At 39.8% G+C, this 22,163-nt stretch overlaps 1 protein-coding gene across 1 annotated transcript in view; it reads left to right on the top strand.

Annotated features, from left to right (window-relative positions):
- The window catches only part of LOC123284635 (ubiquitin carboxyl-terminal hydrolase 25-like), a 95,986-nt gene that overhangs the window by 27,970 nt on the left and 45,853 nt on the right, over window positions 1-22,163 (top strand). Inside the window, exons 4-6 of the mRNA XM_070487734.1 lie at window positions 3,180-3,330; window positions 13,350-13,433; window positions 20,893-21,016. Coding sequence (XP_070343835.1) covers window positions 3,180-3,330; window positions 13,350-13,433; window positions 20,893-21,016 — 359 coding nt within the window. The remainder of the gene's footprint in view (window positions 1-3,179; window positions 3,331-13,349; window positions 13,434-20,892; window positions 21,017-22,163) is intronic.

Here is a 22,163-nt window from a genome sequence, read left to right as displayed (position 1 = left end):
GTAGTAGTAGAGATATAGGAAAGAACTTGTATAAAGTAAGAGCCTTAGCTAACATATACTGCAATTTTGAGCATGTTAGCTTTCAGCAACCTAATGTTCCAAGATACCTTGGAGTGACAGATGACTTCTCTCCATAGGAAACACTTTTCATGCAAAATAGGGGGATGTGAATCCAAATGCTAATGGCTGGTTTTACTCAAGAACCATGATTTTAGAGTTTAAATAGGGGCAGAGGGTGTGGGAGAGTAGAGAGAGGAGGAGGAGGGAGAAATAGAAAATTAATAGAGAGTCAAAAGCTTACATTTTTTCCTTCCAAGAAGGAGAAATAGAAACTGGCTAACATTCAAGTAATTTACCTTAAGAACATTCAACATCAAACTTTTGAGTATATGCAACAGATAAGATGCATCATTTTGTTGTATCTTATGAAGTACCCTCATTTCCACACAGAGGCACTCACATGAGTTAAATCACATGGGTATGCACATGGAAAAGATCAAGCGAGTGAAAGATGTTCAAGAACTATATATATATATAGCTACAAAGGCTAGCAGTGAGAGCCTTTTTGCCACTGTAGGCATGCACACAGCTTCAATCCTTTGGAATTTGCTCCATGAGACAAAATTATGTAATTTTTGATGTTGACACAAAAGTTCTTCATTTGTGTCTGGAAGCAATTTATCTTTTAGGTGAGTGTAATCATAATCCTCATAATAGTAGTGATAACAACAAGCACTTAGTAAGCACTTACAGTACTAGGTGCTATTCCTAATAACTCCATGGGGTATTATTTTCATCCCTTTTTAAAAGATAAGGAAACAGAGGTTAAAGTGACTTGATCAAGATCACACAGCTGGTATGTGGAGGAGTTTGAAATAGAAACCAAGCGGCCTGATCCCAGAGCATCACACTTAATTTCTGCTTTCACTAGAGGCTTTGCTTCGTTTTGGCCTCATCAGGACAGTGATGAAGCAGTACTGTTTAGAGCATTAATGCAGGGTTTATGAAGCCACTGTAAGCATTTAGGGAGGAAACAAATGTGTTGTATGTCAGTTTATATGATGATGTTTAGATGATTGCCAGTCCTTTCTTTTTTTTTTTTTTAAAGATTTTATTTTTCCTTTTTCTCCCCAAAGCCCCCCGGTACATAGTTGTGTATTTTTAGTTGTGGGTCCATCTAGTTGTGGCATGTGGGATGCTGCCTCAGCATGGCTTGATGAGCGGTGCCATGTCTGCGCCCAGGATCCGAACCAGCAAAAAACCCTGGGCTGCCAAAGTGGAGCACGCGAACTCAACCACTCGACCGGCCCCACTAGTCCTTTCTTTATTGTGATAAATATGACTAAATCATGTCTATTTTCAGAATGTACTTTTTCCATTCTGTGTCAGTGAGTGTGACACTACAGTCGGTACCTTGTCAGGGCACTTTTCTTTTTCTTGACTTGGGAAACATGTAGAATATGTTTAATTAAATAAATGTAAAGAATTAATCCAATTACTTCTTGTCCACATTTCCTTTGAGGTAGGCTGTGTGACCTTAGTTTTTTTTTTTAACTTTCATTTCAGTTCTCGGTAGCTGGAAGTGAAAACAGTGTACTTAAACCTTAACTGTTGCCCGGTATAAATTTGTAAGAGGTTTATTAATGAGTTGAGTCTCTCAGTAAAATACTGATATGGAGTCTACTTTTGGGAACCACATGTCGTTGATTGATTTCAGCACTTTTATTTATTTTGAGCATCTATTTTTAGCTTCGCAAAGTAAGTGACCTTCGCGTTGTGTAAGTCCCTGTTGTAGTCAGCTAATTATTATATGAGGTAGTCTGTGAAGAGTACTTGGCACATGTTTTGGCACATATTACTGCTCAGTAAATCTTAGCCATTGTTATTGCAAGTTGTTTTACTATAGTTTACTTATCTAACTATGGGATATGTTATACCTGTATTTTGGATGAGTCATTTGAGAATCTTACAGTGGTTGTGACACCTAACAAAGGTGAAAGCAGTGGTGCTTTTCCAACTGTACTCTTACTTTATCTCTTCAGCAGCTCCTAGAGTTGGAGTCGAGGTGGGTTGGGGACTTCATTCTTCTAGTTGTTCACTCCTCAAATCTTGGAATCATTCTAATCTTTCTCCTTCTATCACCCGCTACATTTAATATGATAGCAAATAATAGACTCTCTGCCCTTTCTCTCCTATAGTCTCAACACACAGCCAGAATGATCCTTTTAAAATGTAAGTCATACCAGGTCATTTCTAGGCAGAACCCTCGACTGGCTTCCTATTACACTCCTCTCGTATCCTAAAATTTCTTAAGGCCTACACAGTCTTAATGTGTTCTGGCCTTGTGTCACAGAGATAACTTCATTATTAATACCTGGATTTCCTAATGTTGTTTCAACTAGCTGTCATAGAGCTAGTGTTATATTTATTGTTAACTGGACAGAAAATATAGAGATATAACTGGGCAGGTCTCTTATTATTTTACTGTTTCAAAAATTCTTAGTTTTTTAGCAGCTACTTCCTTCTAAATTAACTTTAGAATTTTGTCCAGGTATGCTTTTGATGAGAACTACATAAAATTTATATTTAATTTGGGCAGGATTGTTATCTTGACAGTATTGAGTATTTCTGTCTAGGAGTTCTTTGTGTTTCTCCATACTGTCAAGCTTCAGAACATTTTGCTATTTTCTTCCTATAAGTCTTTGACATTTCCTTGTTAAGTTTGCCTTTAGGTATGTGTTCAGCACCCATTTTAAAGGGAATACCTTTTTTTGTTCTTATTTGCAGAAGCACTGTTTTAAATATTCATTTTTCATCCTTGTGTATGGCAAGTTCCAGAAAACATGTTTTAGTTTGTTCATTTGTTTAGAAGTACAAGTTTGTGATTGGCTTTTGTTAAGCAGATATGAAAGTAATGGAAAACTGAGAAATTAGTTATAGAGTTGATTTTTATGTTATATTAGTAGTTTTAATTAATAGAGAAAGGAATTACCATTGATATGGTGTTCTTTGTTTATGATGAATTTATACTATAAAATCAGAATCACACAGAATGATTTTGAATCTGAAAATGATTTTTGCTTTGAGAATTAGTTGTTATGGAAAAGCTTACATAAATCATGTGAGAATGTACAGAGTTATTCCAAAATATTTGATGTTCTGTTCTGGATCTTTGAAAGATAGCAATGGAAACTTGGAGTTGGCAGTGGCTTTCCTCACTGCGAAGAATGCCAAGACCCCTCAGCAGGAGGAGACAACTTACTACCAAACCGTGCTTCCTGGCAGTGTTTAGTGATAGATACATCAGTGTGGGAAGCCAAGCAGATGCGAGTAAGTTTACTTCTTTCTTAATATTTTGACAGGAATGTAATGAAAAATTTTCCTTGGGGATATATTAATTTTGTTGAAGCAGAGGTAAAGGACAAAAGAAAAGACTACTTTAACCTTGGTTCTTCTTAGTGTATTTGAAAGGAGCATGTTTTAATTAGCTGCATTATATTTTTTTCCAGATTGTATTTCATTGGTATATCCTTTCATAGAGCACCTCATGGAGTATTCATTGTTTTGAAATATGGAACAGCTACAGTGTTACTCATTAAAGAAACAAAAATTTCTAGAATTTTAAATGGGCAAAATCATTTGTTTTATGGATTTTAAGTGTTGGTAGAGGCTTAGTATTATTTTTGAAGATAAAGTAGTATTTTTAATTACTGATAGCTTTACCATTTAGTAGAATTTCCCTTCTTTCACTCCCTGCCCCTCCCCAAAATAAGCACACATACATGCGCACACACAGGTCCATATGGAAAATTTTATGGACTAATTTTTATTCATAACATGAATACTTTGTGCTTATATAGCACTGAGTTTTTCAAAATACATTCAGTTACCTCCATATCTCATTGTGGTGTAACTGTATTCTATAAAATGTAGGTATTTATTTTTATGCATTCTCAATTAGAGAAGTTTGATTACTAACTTGTATTGGAAGAGAATTTCTGATTTTGTTTATAGACTTTCTCAAAGTTAGGAAATAACCAGGAAGAACCCATTCACATAGATGTTTATAGCTATTAATTGGCATTAAATACTGTTTAATGTTGGTTGATGTCAAGTTTTCAGGATAATCTTAGTATTTTTGCTCTACAAATGATCTTATGTCGGCTAAGCCTGGAATACTTCTACTTCACACAGATAATAGGTGATAATCGGGAGAAGTTTTATGTGTGTAAGACAGACCCAGTTGCTGTGTCCAAGTTGAAGACACACTGTGGCTTGACTCCTGTCTGCATCTCTGACTTCGTTTTCTACTGTTTTGTTCTTTTCTCTTTACACTGTGATGACGCAGAATGGCTTGAAGTTCTCATCCACCCAGTGCTATTTAATTTCTTTTGTCTTTATGCTTGCTTTTCCTTCGAAGGAATCCCTTCTAGCCTTTATCCCCAGCCTAATTTCTTCTGGCGTTGTAGGATTTAGCTCAGGAGCTAATGGCTCTAGGATGTTTCCCCTGGCCTCTAGTATGGACCAAGTGCTTTTCCAGCCCCCAGAGCATACCTGTGTCTTAATGAGTACTGTGTTATTTTAAAATTATTTGCTTGTGCCTTTCTTGCTTACCAAACATGAAGCCTAACAGGGCAAGAGACTATTGATGTTCCCATCATCATATTAGAATGTCATAGTTTCTCAAAAAGTGTTTGTTGAGTTATTTTTGATAATATGTGTAAAAACGCCATCCCCAGAGGCCCACCTCTGAAGACAATTTGGTGGACTGGACCCTCCTCAGGGCCACCTTGGGAAGCTTATACTGAAGATGGCAGGGCCACATGAGGAAAGGAGCCCTGGTCACTGTGTCACCCCAGGAGAGTCACTTCCACCCAGGAACACTTGGATTGAATGAGGACATATTGTCTCAACCAAAATCCATAAAATGTTAAGATTGCCAGTTCATATTGATGACTCTTGAGTTGTTTGGATTGGAATCCTGGTCTCTTAGTTCATACCTTTAGGGACACCCTTCAGTCTTTGCCCTTGCTTGTCCCCAGTGACCAACCAGAAAGACAGAGGGAGCCTCAGACTAGGAAGATTGGGGAGCTGTGTGGGCAGTCCCAGGCGTCCCTGCACAGAAGGAAACTTGAAAACAGGAGGAGAGTGGGCCTCACCCAGGCATGGCCCCCATCACTTGCTCTTGTGCACAGAAAGGAACGTGGCCTGGCCCTGCTTTGTCCCCTAGGTGTGCTGTAGGGCCAGGTGGGCCTAGACTGGCAGAGCCAGGCTGCCATCAGCCCTGTCCACCTCCCCCAGTGCCTGGAGAAGTGAGACCCCTTCCACTTTCAGAGCTCACTTAGGGGTCTGTTTCCTAGACCCTGGCTGGCCTCCCCTCCCCCAACCAACTGACACACCCTGGTTCCAGCCACCTGTTTACTTTGGAGACGGAACACTCCTCAGGGTTCCGAGCGGTCAGTTGTGGCCCACAGGGCACTGGCACTCAGAGGCACAGCTGCGGAGCTCTCCCCAGCCATGGAGGGCCTGCTGCCTGCCATCGCGTCCGCTTTCCAGCTGATCCTGGGGCACCTGTGGGGTGCTCTGCTGGTGATTTCGGACAGCTTGAGCCAGGGTCCAGGTCTCCCTGCATTCCCCTGGGAGATCCTGGTATGTACTGTGGTGGTGGCTTTGATAGTCAAGACAGGACACACTTTCACGAGAGGGAAGTCTCCAGGCGAAAGGTGTTCTGCCCGCGCTGAAGTCAGTGGAGAATGTGGGGAGAATACCGGACCTGAGAACCGAGCCGTGGAAGCCCTTCAGTGCCCTCAGGTGGAGGCCAGTCCTCTCCCGTTACGAACCTTGTGCTTGGCAGCGATGAATACAATCCTGAGCACATCAGCACTTCAGGACACTGTCGACCTTCTGGAAAAGGCTTTGAAGAGCCTGCCTGTTAAAGTCTCCAAAGCAACTGATGAAGAGGAACATCAGGAAAGAGCCAGATGGTTGCAGCAACAAAAGCAAATTGAGGAAGAGCTTCCAGGAGAAATCCTCTCCCTCCAAACCGAGGAAGCAACTTTGCAGCACGAAAACACCAAGCTTGAAGGTGAGATTCAGCAGCTGAAGCTCAAACTTCAAATTCTGCATGAGCTACATGATGAAGAAGTTGGGCCGCTTTACAGAAAATTCTTTGAGGAGGAAAGGGTCTGCTCCGAGTTGAACAAGAAGCTCCTCAACGTGTGCTGGGAGATGAACTCCACGTACCAGCTTCGCAACCTCTACAAGAAGATGGCTGAAGACCTGGCCCAAGAAGTGAAGACGTGCACTTCCTACTATCACAAGGAGAACCTCTTCCAGATGCAAAGAGCCAAAGAAAGCGGGAGGGCAGCCGTGTTGGCGGAGAGAAAGCTCGAGGAGCTAAGAAGAGAAAACGAGCACAACAGGCAAAGGCTGGCCATGTTGGAGGCCTCGTTCCAGCCTTTGCCAAGAGGCAGTTTTCCTCCAGCTGCTCCTCCCACGGTCCCCAGAGGCCCAGAAGTGTGGGGGATCCCCTGGGCCGGTAGGACCCCCCCAGGAAGGAGGATGGCCCTGCCATGAGGCCTCAGGGGCCTGGGGTCACCTGCAGATTTGACTCAGCATCCACAGCAGCTGGGCCTTCAGCACCCCAGCCACAGCAGGACATCTGCACGGGTGTTCTCTTTTCAAAGGAATTTTGATTTTTTTCTGTTTTTAATTTAGCTCCTATTACTTACTTAATTATTCTTATTCAAGTAGATAAAGCATTCTAATGTGTAAGATATTTTTTCAAATAAAGTTTCATTTAATACATTGCTTATCAATTGCATTCTCTGTCCTTGGACCCTCTAAATAAGACAGTATAAGGATTGAGTTTAGATTTAAATGAAAGGTCACTATTCATTAAGCCATCATTAGAGTAGGACATAGAGATGTAGAAAACAATAAAGACTGTTTCTGTGTGCCCTGAGCCCTTATTAGGAATCTGCAAAGTGACAATATTTGCCTGAATGAATTAGATTGTTAGTAAAAACCAATGGAAAAGCGGGAAAAAAAAAGACTTCAACATACTCCCGTTCACATTTCATAATGTTTTGATTTATTCCTAAATTTATAGATTAATTTAGAGGGTAATTTTAGATAATTTGCACTCTGTTTTTTGTTCTGTAATTTTTTAAATCTTTGTTGTATTGTTTAAGATAGTGTTTCTTGCCAAAACATTTCTCAATGTTTTGTAGTCCATTTTATGCAGTTTTCCCTTGGTGGCAATCACATATGCACCCACACCCACACACACAGACATGCACAAACTACAGTACAGATGTAGAATACTTTGCTATTTCAGTACCTAAGGAAAATGTAAAATTAAGAGATTCAATTTTGAAAAATTATTTAAAATAAATAAAAGAAAAAGATCATGCAATCCACCGTGATGTACACAAAAGAATCCTAAGTCCTGCACACAGAAAAGGAGAGGTGCCTGATGTAGCCGACAAAATTCCCACTACAAACACTTCACCCCAATGGTGCAGATGAAGAGACTGAGATGCAGCCATTTCCGGAGCTGAGACAGGGGGGAGGGAAGGGCCAGGGATGCGGGGCTCCCAGGGGCCAGCGAGAGGGAAGCTGTTCCCAGCCCTGGGCTGGAGGGAGGAGGGGAAGTGGTGTCCTCTGGGCCCATGAGGGGCTGTCAGGGGAACAGGGAAAACTGCCCCTGCCCTCTGTCCTCCTGTCGTCCCACCTCCTGCTGAAGCCTAGGAGCCTCCCAGAGGCCTGGGCAGTGCAGGCAGAGGAGTCAGCCCGGGCACAGAGCCGGCCAGAGAGGGGCCCCGAAGGAATCTGGAGAGTGACCAGCACACTGGACTCTGCTGAATCCGAAGTGCGAGGGTGTTATTGCCTTCCTTCCCATCCATTCATTGTTACACTTGGAGCTTCTGTGATGTCTTCTGCACTGTTCCAGGTGTTGGGGATGCAGCGATGCATGAAAGAAAACAGCCCGATGAGGACTGGGGGCCCCAGAGCTTACATTCTACTGAGGGGCAAGGTTAGATCATAAAGAGCAAGAGACGAAGGAGGGAAATACGTGCTCTACAGACGATTCCTATAGGGGGATGGTAAGGGCAGTGACAGGCTAATACTCAGTGGGTGACATTTATGCTGAGATGAAAGGTAATAGGAATTAGCCTGGGAGGTCATGGGCAGAATGTTCCAGGCAGACAGAACAGGAAGTATAGAGACCTGAGAGGTGGCTTCTGGGGCAGCGGAAATAGGACTGAGATGAGGGGGAGGGAAGGTGGGCAGGGAGCACGGCCCACTGCATAGATGTCTCTGTAGTGCAGGGGAGTGACACCAGGGAAGGGTGTAGACCTGGAGGGGAGACAGAGGGTGGATGGGGGTATACTGTGATGTGCTATCTACATAGATCTCTGTGGCTTCGAGACAGTGGAATGTGGGGTGGGGGAAGAGGGGGCAGCGTTTTGGTGAGGGGCCTCACAGGGGTCTGCAGGGAGCCCTGGGGCTGGCACTGGGGTGGTCATCACAGAGGTGGAGGAGCAGGACTGATGGGGCTGTGTTTGACTGTTGTGGGGTCTGAGAAGAGGAATGAAGGAGGACTCAGAACTTTTATGATCACACGTATATTATCTGCGGTACTTTAAGAAAATCATAGTAAAATCTTTGCAGGGAAATCCGGAAAAAAAATCAGCTGTGTGTGGATGTAGTACACTGAGTGAAAAGCTTTTTTCGAAGGAATAGAGAGGGGAGTAGTCATGTCCATTTGGACGTCCATGAGGTTTCGACCATCCATGAAGGCCCTGGGGATCAGAGGGTCTCACCTCTTAGGCGCTCCTACAACAGGGGCTCCCAGGGCAGCTCCAGGAGGGGCTCGAGGGCAGGGTGAGAGTTCCCAAGGTTGATGCGTCCACTGCCTTAGTGGAGCTGATATGATGCTACTCGTGGAGATGCCAAGATGAACACTCAATGGACTGCAGCAGAGCGCAGAGCCAGTGGAAGAGAAAGACTCACGGACTATAAATGCTCATGGAGGTGGCGTGTGCACCCGCTGCTGGCGCTGTGCCCGGCTCTCGAACTGTCCCTGCAACAGGTTGGGTGTTGGGTGGGAGGTCAGGGAGGGTCTCTGGAGGACGTGGTCCTGAGCTGAATGCTGAAGGAGAAGGAGGAGTTATCCACGGTGCTTTACACACTTTCAGGGGCATATGAATCACTTGAAGATCTCGTTACAAAGCAGATCGTAATTCATAAGGTCCTGGGTGGGCCCGAGTCCCTGCACTGCTCCCAAGTGATGTCCATGCTGGGAATCCACATAGAATAACAAGGATCTTGAGATGAATGAGAGGAAAAGTGTAGGGAAGATAAAGAGGACAGTGCCATTTCTGGTCAGGGTTCTGCGCAGACACAGACAGGAAGGTACAAACAGCCTGGCAGAGCAGATGTACAACTTCTGCAGGAAATCTGCTCCCAATTATCCTCTCAAACGCTGCTAACTACATGGACGGATCCCGTCCCAAGTACACGACCTGTTTCAGAGGAGCATGAGGAACCACAGACTTGGGGTCGCTCTTGGGGAAGCCAGCCACGGAAGACTTGCTTTAGCTTCAGAATGCTCTAGTCAGTCCACAGCCCCCCACGTCCCCTCGCTTTCAGCCCAGACCTGGAAACCCCTCTTGACGTGTCCTTTTTCCTCACCGTCTACATCCAATGCATCAGGCAGTCCATAGATATTTCCCTCAAACTCCCTCTGTTCTCTTCTCTCCATCTCTGCCACCACCCTCCAGTATAAACCACCACTCTCTCTCTTCCCTGGGTCACTGTCACTCTGCTGACCGTCCTTCCTACTGGGCCCAGGTCACCGTGCTTCCTCCCATCGACCTCCTCTCGGCAGACACAGCAGACTCTTTAACCCATGACCTGGGCAGGGCCAGAACAAAGCCAGGCTTGGACGTGTCTGACCAAGGTGGGGCTGACTCCTGCTCTCACCCCCATGTCTCCTGCCTCTGGGTCACAGATGGCAAGGGTGGGCTCACATCCCACTGCTGTCTGGACAGCTCTGTTGGTGCTTGTTTTGTCCCTGGCATGTTATGGATAGCTCCCCTTTACACTCATAAAATGGCTCCAGTTACGACAAGAAATTAGATAGTCACAAAACTAATACCTTGCACGAGTTCAAACTTTTCCAAATAGTAGTGCAACATTTTAAAAAGTATATAAGCTCATGAGAAAAATAGACAACATGATTTCAATCCAAATCTAAATGCAGCCTCGGACAGTTGAAGAATCATCACTATTTTGTCAATTTAGCCAGAGTGAGGACATCACGTTTTTGGTTCAGATGATTTCACATTCCTTCTTCCAGGCCAAATAGAAGCCATCTTTGTTTTGAGAAGCTCACAGTAAGAACTGAATGATATCAGGCATAACATAACACCAAATATGTTGGATTCAAGTCAAGGCCTTTCCAACTTATTGAGGAACCAGAAGGGACTGCTCTTGAAAATCTTTTTGCAAGAGTCCAAGTAATGTAGATTTCAAAGATTGAAATCATCTTGTGAATTATAGATAAATAACGCCTATGTTTGTTCGACTCAGTTACAAGCACGTTTTGTGGGGAAGTAAGAGATTGAGTCACAAGGTAGAAGGTAAAGACATGAAGTTGCTATACCCAGAAAAGGGCTCCTAGAAAGACAACACAAAGAGAAAGACAGCACAGTAGTGATCTCCTGGTGCTGGGGCTCCTCCCTGCCAGGCTCTGATTCAGTGGCTCTTGGGTGGGGCCCAGACATCTGTATTTTAAATATATTAAATATGAATTAGTATCCTGGTTAGAAGCACAGCACATTTTATTGATAAAGAAACCACAACAGCAAGCAATCTGCTCAGTATGACAATTAATTGAGATAAACCAGAAACTCCATTTCTCTACCATTTCTTTCAAGTGGAATATAAAATTACTTAGTGGATATTTTTCAAGAGCTACACACACATACACACCCACGGTGAAAAGATGCTCAACATCATTAGCTATCAGGGAAATGCAAATCAAAACTACAATGAGGTATCACCTCACTCCCGTCAGAATGGCTATAATTAACAAGACAGGAAACAACAAATGTTGGAGAGGATGTGGAGAGATGGGAACCCTCCTACATTGCTGATGGGAGTGCAAACTGGTGCAGCCACTATGGAAAGCAGTATGGAGTATCCTCAGAAAATTAAGGATAGATCTACCATATGATCCAGCTATTCCACTGCTGGGTATTTATCCACAGAACTTGAAAACACAAAGGCATAAAGATACTTGCACCCCTGTGTTCATTGCGGCATTATACACAATAGCCAAGACTTGGAAGCAACCTAGGTGCCCATCAAGGGACGAATGGATAAAGAAGACGTGGTATTTATACACGATGGAATACTACTCAGCCATAAGAAATGACGAAATCCAGCCATTTGTGACAACATGGGTGGACCTTGAGGGTATTATGCTGAGTGAAATAAGTCAGAGGGAGAAAGTCAAATACCATATGATCTCACTCATAAGTAGAAGATAAAAATGACAGAAAGAAAAACCACATAGCATTGGAGATTGGACTGGTGGTTACCATTGGGGAAGCGGGGAAGGGGGAGGGCAAAAGGGGTGATTAGGCTCACATGTGAGGAGATGCACTATAATTAGTGTTCGGGTGGTGAACATGATGTATCCAGAATTTGAAATATGATGTACATCAGAAAAAAATAAAAATTAAAGAAAAAAAAGAATTCACTAATTTGGATAGTGTGTCCATAAAGTTGCTTTGAGATTATTGAGGAAAACTGTTGTAGAAATATAATGTGGTGATTTCATTATAATAATATTAGTATCAAACTGGGAAAAAGTAGCCGATGAATAACAATAATTCTTTTCCAGTTAACAAATTTGTATCATATTTTATCAAGTTCTAAGAAGTACAGCTGCCTTTTGGAGATAGTCTTGATCCAGCATTTAAATTTGGCAGCGTCATAATAGTGTTTCATAGTTTAAAACTGAGAAAGTAAGGAGATGTCATGCATTTAGCAGATTCTTTAAATTATTATGCTATATTGCTGATAAGAAATGAAATCTTTCATGTATTTTTAATTCTTGAAAGGAGTGGTAAAACGTGGGAAGGAAAGATGTATATTCAGACACAGGCCTCCTTTGAAAACACTACCTGCGCGCTGAAGGAATGTGGAGTATTGGAGTGATCAGAGTCTGAGGAAGTTTTCAAGGCAATGTTCTAGATACAAAAACTCTTTTTGAACATTTTCTTAACTTTATGTGAAATATATTTTTATTTGAAAGTTGACCATGGCTTAACTAATTCTTCAAATATGGCAGGAGTTTTTATTTTTTTTAATTGCTTGTTTTCTTTTTTAAGTAAAAAGTCTATTACAGACAGGACTATAGCATAGACAGAGCCTGGCTAATTTTAAGTGTGTCATCTATTGGTTGTAGTAGTGACAAAACATCTGTATTTTGACGTGAAAGTCTTTAATGCTAAATACATATGATTACTTGTATAAGCTAGAATATAACTGTTTATGACTGGGCGTCTCTTTTAGAAGGAATAAAATACATGTGTTTTTAATGACTAGAAAAATTTAGCTTTTAAACTAAAATATCCCATAAAAGTTACATTTGGGGCTTGTGGGGAAATTTTCATTTATTCATACCTGGGTACATCAGAAGATAAAGTAAATTATGTCACTTGATTTGAAGAACATATATTTTTGAACCTTCACTTAATATTCAAGAAGTTGTTACATTTTCACTAGTTAGTAGGACAATGATTGGCCTTTAGTGCATTTTCACCTTCCATTTTTGAGAGAAGAAAAAGAAACATTTCAAGGAAAGCTTGTATTCTGTATCATAGAGAATTAAGAAGTGGTGTACCTGGTGTTTGATATTGTTTTGGTAACATTCTATACTGTAATTTAATACTCTGTTGAATTCTGGGAAAAAGCCCAAATCATTTAGAGTATTAACAACACTTTTAGGTACTTTTTTTCATTACTTGGATTTCCTGTCCAGATTGGATATTGTGAATTGTCAGATGAGTGCCTCCCACCTCCAGCTTAAATTGGAAATAAAATTGTGTTGGAGTTTGGCAGTAAAAAATGCAAATGCAAGGAGGCAGCAATGCAGGATACTAAGATATCGTAGGTGAACTTAATAGTCAGAGGAGAGATTCTTCGAAGTTTTTGTGTGATGGCAAACTCTGTCATAGACATGACCATACCAGGCTTTTGCCCACTTGAAATTAAATAGTAATATTCTTTCTTTCATGATCATTAAATTCTTTTGAACTTTTTTAAAACAGGAAAAAAACAGTATATGCCCACCAGAACGAGATGTGCTACAATTGAGCAATCAAAGAATGGATCAAAAGATAAGAGGGATTTGGGTAGGTAATTTTAGCACAGAAAATAATGCCACATATTGGCTTAAGTTTTAGAGAAGTTGATATAACACATTGGAGTAAGTGTTAAGTGTTACCAATTTAGAATCGGTTTATTTGGTAAGGATTGCATAGAAAGTGAGAAAAATGTTGAAGTTCTGTCCTAGAACTCTGCTCGTAGTTATGTTGCTTGGCCAGCCTCAAAGTGATCTAAAGGACAAGTGACAGATCCAGGTCTAGTGCTCTCATCTCTGCTGAGGGCAGATCACGTATGTTCAGCAGTTTAGGAATTTATTAACTGAACCCTGGTATTTTTCCCACCCCCCACATTTGTTAAACAAGTAACTTCAGATAGAAAAAAATTAATGCCATGAAAGTTAAATCTCTTTTTCCGTAGAGATTTCTAATGTAGAAAACTGTTTTGATGATTCACTGAAAGTTAAGGTTAAGCTTAAAAATGAGATTCTACAATGCTCTGAAAGTTACTTGTAAATGATTGCATGCAATTAGGCTTACGTTCTATTACAATGTTCTGTAGAATGACTTGTATAACTTTGTGAGTTTTCTTTAATTTTAGGGAAGAATGGTAGCCATGGACCTTTGTACTTTTTGTTGACTTATATAGAATGTTAACTTTAATTTTTTTTCACAATTTTAGTTTGAAAACATAGTAAAGTTGATGACAGAATTCCCAAATGGCTCCTTTGCTATTCACTTTGCCTTCTTACCAATGCTGCCATTATAATTTTAGCAGGAATTATTAAAAATAGAACAAGACCATTTGGAGCTGAGCTGTTCAACATAGTTGCCAACGGGCACATGTGACAACTTAGATTTAAATATAAATTAAAATTAAATAATATTAAAATTCAGTTCCTATGTTGCACTAGACACATTTTAAATGCTCAGTAGTAGGCAGATGTGGCTAGTGGTCACCCTACTGGACAGCGCAGATAATAGTACATTTCCATCATCATAGAAAGTTCTAGTGGAGAGCACTGTTGTAGAGAATCTGAGTTCCGCAGTAAGAAGATTAGAAAAGTAGGAACATCTTAAGAGAGCTGACTGAGGGCAGAGGAGAATGGGAGAGTCAGGTAGGAAACACAATTTACATTATTTATGTCTTCTTGATTTTAAGTATTCTTTTAACGTGATACCTTATTCTATTTGTCCTTTGACTTACTAGAAAAAATTTTATATGGATAAAGCCTATGTTCTTAAGTCTTCTAGTTAGTGCCACTATGAAGATGACTCACTAATTTTTATCTCTATTCCATAGTCTAGATATCAACCTTTATTTGCTTAACAAATATTTATTGATTGCCTAATATGTATTAGATAGGTTTTTAGGCCATTAGAAAAAACACAAAGTGTCAGTTTATATAGGGGGAAGACAGACAGTAAGCAATAAATAAATAATGTCAGGCAGTGGTAAGTTCATGAAGAACAAGAGAGCAAGGTCAAGGGACAGATGGTGACAGGGTTGCGGTTGTAGGTCAGGCATGGGATATGCTATTTTAGATAGAGGATCCGTCAGGGAATGTTTCTTGGATGAGGTCACATTTATACAGATACCTGAGTGAAGTGAGGGAGGGAAGCTCGTGGATGTCTGAGGGAAATGCATCCCAGGCTGGGGCCTCCAGGCAGGAGTATATTTGGCTCAGGAGATGAATAGGGAGGACGTCACTGTGGCTGAAGCAGAATGAGTGAGGGCGAGAATGGTAGTATTCTCCCTTCTCAGCTCCTGCTGACCATCCCTGTGTTCGTATTTGCCTTTCTCTCTTAAGGGCATCCCCATCCTTCCGGGGACCCAGTGATTTTATTTTGTATTAAAGGTTTAGTTTTTTTTACTGCTCTTCATAATCTCCCAAGTCAGCCATTTAGTCTGCAGTTCTATGAGTTTTTGTCTGCGTACTTTTCCTTTAGTTGCTCCTGCCCTGATACATATTCTTACTACAACTCTTCTCCAACTGTTGTTCAACACTTAACCTCCTCACTCCCAAAACAGAGTTCTTTTTGCTCATATCATTCCCCTGCCTAGAGATCTTCGCTGGTGGTAAATATAAATGTGGTTATATAAAAAAGTGTTTCACCTATGCCTGGGCTTATGTAAATAAGGAAAGCAAGGAAAATCACTTTCTTCTAAAGTCAAAATCTCTGCATATATTGTAGTTCAATTAGATTATGGGCTAAGTGGATTTCTTTTGAACTAACTTGGAAGGCTTTTGTCATTTCATACACTGTCTTCATGGGAAAATGAGTTATGAGTTGTAAACAATGCATACAGTTAAAGTCTGCTTCATTGACCAGTTGATGATTGCCTGTATTTCAGATTTAGCAGAAAAATGTTTGGTAGTTGGTATTTAAGTTTTACTCAAATGCTAACTCTTTGGAATGTACAAGATTTTTTTAGGTTGAGTGTTATGTTTTGGTATATATACTTGTGACCTTACAGAAAAAATGTTTTAATTTGAGCAGTCTTGAACATGTTGAAGATTCCTGTTCATAGGCTTTTGTAATGTGTGATTTTCTACACTGGTATCCAACTAACACTAACATGCTTGTGCCCTTGAGTTGTGTTCACACTAATACTAGAGGGAGGGTTGGTGAAAACAAAGTTTGAGTGTTTTGCCAAGGTCCTCGCTTGGTACAGATATAAAAATATTTATAACACTTTGGTATTTGGATGGGATTTTTGCATAGGCTCAACTTTTATTTAGTTTGGCCAATTAGAAATTGTTTCCGCCAAGTTTATTCTATGTTCCTTTTTGAGTGTGAGCGTATAAGAAAATCACAGAGGGCTAGTTTTCATTGTGAAATTGATAGTTCATTACGTGTTTTTGGAAGTCATTCCCCTAACTCCAGAAAAAGAAGAAATTCAGGTTTTACCATTCTAGTGAAATAGCATTTTATTTTCTTAATATGTGGTTTTAAAATCTTATCTGTATTTAGTATGCGAGTAAGTTATAATAGTCTTTCACGATTGCTGTATTGTTCTAAAATATCTTCTGGAACGAAGAGGATTTATGGAGTAATGGGAACATCCTGGAAAAAATTATGATAATTATAGTGAAGCTACAAATAATAAATAAACTTTCTCCACTGCTTAAAGGAAAACGTCTCAGCTTTTCAGTTAAGGACCAATAACTTCTCGCCAACCAGCCTTTCTAGCATCAAAAGCTACTATTGCTTGTTTCTTCCTCTGCCCTCACTCAATACTTCTGACACCAGATATGTGAGTTTTTACCCCACACCCGACCAATTTTCTGATACCAGCGGAGTGTCCTGCAATTCAGTTCAATTCTGACACTACCTGGAGTTGGTATCGGATCCCACAGGTTAAGGGCTCAGTTGCACACAACTGCCTCCACCTAAGATGCCAGTTACAAGTAATGGGTTCCCAGGTTACTCACACTTCTCTCTGACTGGGCTACAAATTGAGGGTTCCCATGACCCCCTCCTCAAGTTTGATAATTTGTTACAGTCGCTCACAGAACTCAGGGAAATACATTTACCTGTTTATTATATAGTAAAGAATATGATAACGGATACAGATGGATAGCCAGATGAAGAGATGCATAGGGCAAGGTCTGGAAGGGTCCTGAGTGCAGGAGCCTCCGTCTCATGGATTTGGGGTACGCCACCCTCCCACCATGTGGATATGTCACTAACCCAGGAGCTCTCAGAGCCCTGTACTTCAGGGATTTCTATGGAGACTTCATCAGGTGTGCTTGATTGATTTTAATTTAATTTCCAGCCTCTCTCTCCTTCCCAGAGGATGGGAGATGAGGCTCAAAGTTCCAAGCTTCTAATCATGGTTTGGTTTTTCTGGTGATCAGTGCCCACCCTGAAGCTATACAGGAGGCCACCAAGAGTCGTCTCATGAGAACAAAAGATGCTCCTATCACCCAGGAAGTTCCAAGTGATTTAGAAGCTCTGTGTCAGGATCCAGGGTCAAAGACCGAAGATGCTAGAAGCGTCTTTATGGCTTACCTTGCTCTTTGAATGGATTGTTTACCTATGCATGATTTTGTAATACTGTGCATTGGTAATTTGGAAAAGATTTCCTTCCAAATCTTGGAAGAACGTCTGCATCATAAAACAAATTAAAATTGTCAATATCACCTGATTTCACCAGAAATCCTTTAAGTATTGGGGAAATATCAAGCTCATAATGGTAGAAACAAGTTTTCCAAAATTCTGATTTTTGCTTGAAAATTCTGTGTTAATCATTGTCAACAAATGCTGTCATTCATTCTCCCTCATGTGACAGGTTCACTTTATTTTCGAGAAAACATCTGTCAAATACTCAAGTCTGCATAATCATAGTTTGTGGTTTGTCAGTTGTTCTTTCAAGTAAAAATAGTGTTCCATGAAAAAAAATCAGTTCAGTTTGCAACTCAAGCGTTGCACTTGTGTTTTTTCTTTAGCAACAGTGTGCTTTGGATATACAGCAGAAGTACTGTGCATACTTCTTATTTGTCATGTAGAATTAAAAGAAAATTTAAATCAGTATTTGAGATTTAATAAAATTGATTTTTCCATTTTTATCAAGGACTTAAGAGAAACTGGCTTTTTCTTTTTTGAGTAACGAGTGTGCCTATTTGTGAGTAATAACAATGAATTGCTCACACAACTTGGTGCCACTGCCTTGATTTGTGTGCTAAGATGCAGCAGTTTAATGCATTGTTGTTTCGTATCATCAGTGCCAATATGACCACGGTAGAAAAGGCAGATAACACCTTAATATTATTATGAGAATATATTTTACTTAAAGACCTCCTTTCCCTCATAGGGCCATAGGGGATCCCTGAGGATCCATGGACTCCACTTGGAGAACTGCTACTGTGGAGGAAAGCCCACTGGATTTAATAGAAGACTTAAATTTGAAGTCTCGCCGCCATTTTTTATTCTTATGATGATATACTTCATTTCTCACAATGTCAGTTATCTGTCTCTTGTATCAGATAGAGTTAAAAATATCTTGCCTTGTGTTTTGCTTTTGTGTTGCTTGAGTTACAATTGATAAATTATGAAAAAGCTCTAAGTTTAAGTTGTTGCTATTTCTGAGTGAGTTTCTGCCTTAGCTGGTTTGGTTTACTTGTCAGTCACGAAACAGTAAACACTCTAGATAGTTTCATAGAAGAAATTTAATCCAGAGGATTAGGTTCTTAAAGAAATCACTGGAAGCACTGGAGAGAGGATCTCTAGCTCAGCTTTCAGAAATGACTCCTGGATTCTTGTGGGACTCACCAGCCAGGGAAGCTCTCCCTCTGCCACAATCAGGAGGGTAGTGAGTGAGTGAATCAGGAGGCTGCCTCTGGGACTCCTGGGTTCAAGAACATGCTTCTGTAGCTGCAGCCCAGAGAAGAATAAGCATCCAAGATTAGGGAACTGCCGCTGAGCTCTGCCCGGACATTGGAATGCAGAGTCTAGTTGCCGCTTCTACTCTTATCTCTTGACATCCCTGAAGCTGGAAATTGGACACTGGAATGCCACTGTGGAACAACCCACATCTCTTCAGTCATGCTGGAGAGAACAGCCAAAAGCAGCAGGAGTAGGGCTTCCCCCTCACTCTGCCTTCCAAAGCTCATGTTAGTGCATCCAGTTGGTGGAACCTAAATTTTATCCAGAACCTTAACTGCCCATGAATTGGGAAAATAGATTTGTTTGTATCTTTTAATCTTTCCAGCTTCTATAGTTGAATAAAGCATACTTGGAGGATGAGAGAATGGAGTCTGAGGGCTAATTGATCATATCCCCAAAACCTGTTTTTCTGCTGCTTGGTGATTTTCAAATTGTTTCCCTTACTTCCATTATTCTCTCTTTACTCACCTCTATTCTAGTCATTATTTAATGACCAAGGTAGTTCTCATTTTCATAAGGCCATTTCATCCCTCTCTAGTCCTGACTTCTGCTTCATCAATATTTAAGTTGTTATACCCCGGTGACACCCATGTTCAGCCGTGGTCGACCTGTACTTAGGTCTTGTAAGCCGGACTCAGAAAGCCTTTGGCCTGCTGATAGATCTAGGCATGCTCCATCGTTTCAGTTACCTTGCTATGTGTTCTACATTTTACTTGACTGAATTTTTTTGGACCCTACTTACTACATTTTTGTGAGGTTTTATTATACTTTCTAAGAACATTAAAAAAAAATCTTCCATGGCCAGTTATTATTTCTAATATTTTTAATATCCTTGTAAGCTACCCTTTGGAGAAAAAGTGTGGATAACAATAGAAATAGGCCAATATATATTATTTATTTCTTATTAAGTGTGGAATATTCTTTTCTAGCCTCTGTATGTAACCCTATAGCTAGATGGTAAAATGCAAGCATCTTATCTCCCATCACCTACTCCTTTTTGTTTGTCTCCCTTTTATAAAATTCTAGGATTACAATGAAAAAAAATTAGTTTTTAACATGTCTCAAATACAAATAAATGAAAGGAATACAAAACTTGTCCAAAATACCCAGAAGCAAAATCCCAACCACACAAAGATAAGGTAATAACAGATATGGTTTTTTCTTTCTCATCATATTGTTTTATAATCCCCTACTTGGCAACATATTATGGTTCTTACCATTGTTTAAACAATAATGTGAGTATTATTGGCATCTTTTGGGTTAAGGAAATTGATGAATATCTACTGGGAAATTGGTTAAAAAGTGTTTTTTCTGTAGGTGGTAATAGTTGTAGCCTTTATTCTTTGGAAAAAGAATACTTATAGCATCAAAACTATTTTCTTTGCTTAGTGTATTTCTTTTTGTGAAATGCAAACATTTTTAAATTAAAATTATTTAGTAAACTGAATGATTATTAAATAATTCAGATGGTAGAGAAGTGTTTGAAATAGAAAGTGAGAGATCCTTACACTTCCTCCTCCATAACCCTCTTCATCAAACTTAACCACTGTTGACAATTTGGCACATTCTTCCAGACTTTAAAACAATGTGTATATAAACGTATATATATCTACGGTCAGTTAGTTTCTGAAACATAATTTTTGAGAGCTCAGTTGTTAATTATTATACTTTGATAGACAACGTCTAGGTGGTATTGTGGATGAACTGTAACGTGTGTATATTTGGATTAACTTCCAAAAGCGTAAATGTAAATGTTTAATTATGTTAATTTCAAATTTGTTTGGTAAAGAAATTTTTTAGCAGTCTTCCTGCTTATTATATACTTTTAATCAGGGACTTCATAGTAAATATTGTTTCCTCTGTAATGAAAAATATTTATGCCCTTATTGCTTTTAGCTATATTTTACAGAGAGGAACATTGTTTCGAAGTATGTTCCATTTAAAATGTTTGTATTCTCTTCAGAAAGGATCTTATAGAGAATTATGTTGGTGCTGACTTTGGTTTGAAAGGGTATAGTGGGTGTAAAATCTCCATGATAAGAATTACCTTTCATTCTGTTTGACTTTTCATTTTGAGAAAGTTAGTTTTGCTTTTCAGATGTGATTGATCTCACTGGAGATGATAAAGATGATCTTCAGAGAGCAATTGCCTTGAGTTTGGCGGAATCAAACAGGGCGTTCAGGGAGACTGGAATGACTGATGAGGAGCAAGCCATTAGCAGGTAAAAACCTAATTTATATAAAGTGGATATAAGTTCTGTTTATAATAGAAATAATAATTGGCTTTAATTAATTTCAAGAGGCACAAAATATACTTTGTTATTCTAAATAAATTATGAATATATTTCAGTATTTTTTTTATATTTTATGTAACCAAAATTTTCATTTTCTAGTTCCAATTGCGTTTGAAGCTTAGATTTTTAGGACTTTGGAGTGGCATTATGGGCACTAAATTTAGGTGTATGTTTCAATGTTTCTCTGATTTTTTTTTTTCCTCCTAATCCGTTTTGGATACATCGTCCAATTCAATTTATAGTCGTTTATAGAAGGCGTCTGCAAACATTTTCCTGTAAAAGGCCAATGGTAAATATTTTAGGCTTTGTTGACCATATGGTTTCTGTTGCAGTTACTCAGTCTGGTGTTGTAGTATAAAAGCAGTTATAGATAATACATTATTTAATGAGTGTGGCTGTGGTCCAGTAAATCCTGATTTACAAAAATAGGCTGCCAGCTGGATTTGGTCCATGGGCTGCAGTTTACCAACCTCTGATCTATAATATGGTAGTATGTTTATAGGGGTTTTTTTTTTTTTTTTTAAAGAATTAGGCAAGATTCTAAGAGATGTGATAAAATGCATCTTTTGATTTAATAAGGAAAACTTTTTAGTTTAAAGCAATTTGATCTACTGAAGGATCAAATAAATAAATTTGATTTTATCACAAAAGAATGTTGACTAAAAAAAACTTTAAATTATAACTAGCTGCAGTCATGTGCTGCATAATGAAATTGTGGTCAGTGATGGACCGCATATATGATGGTGGTCCCATCAGATTAGTACCATATACCCTAGGTGTGTAGGAGGCTATACCATCTAGGTTTGTGTAAGTACTGTCTAGGATGCTCACACGATGGCGAAATCACCTAATGATGCATTTTTCAGAATGTATCCCTGTCGTTAAGTGACGCATGACTGTGTAATCTTCTAAACAACTCTTTGCAAGCAGTGATAACTTTGTCTTACTGAAGAAGAACTATATCTTTTAAGAGGTTAAATGATTTTCCAAAGGTACACAGCTAAGATGGGTCTTATGACTCCAGTGTTCTTTTCTCTGTAGCAGAGTTGTTTGGTAGCAGAATGTGCCAGCTTCC

Source organism: Equus asinus, chromosome 17 (assembly GCF_041296235.1).
Source record: "Equus asinus isolate D_3611 breed Donkey chromosome 17, EquAss-T2T_v2, whole genome shotgun sequence".
NCBI lineage: Eukaryota > Metazoa > Chordata > Mammalia > Perissodactyla > Equidae > Equus > Equus asinus.
This window is presented reverse-complemented; position numbering and strand designations above follow the sequence as displayed.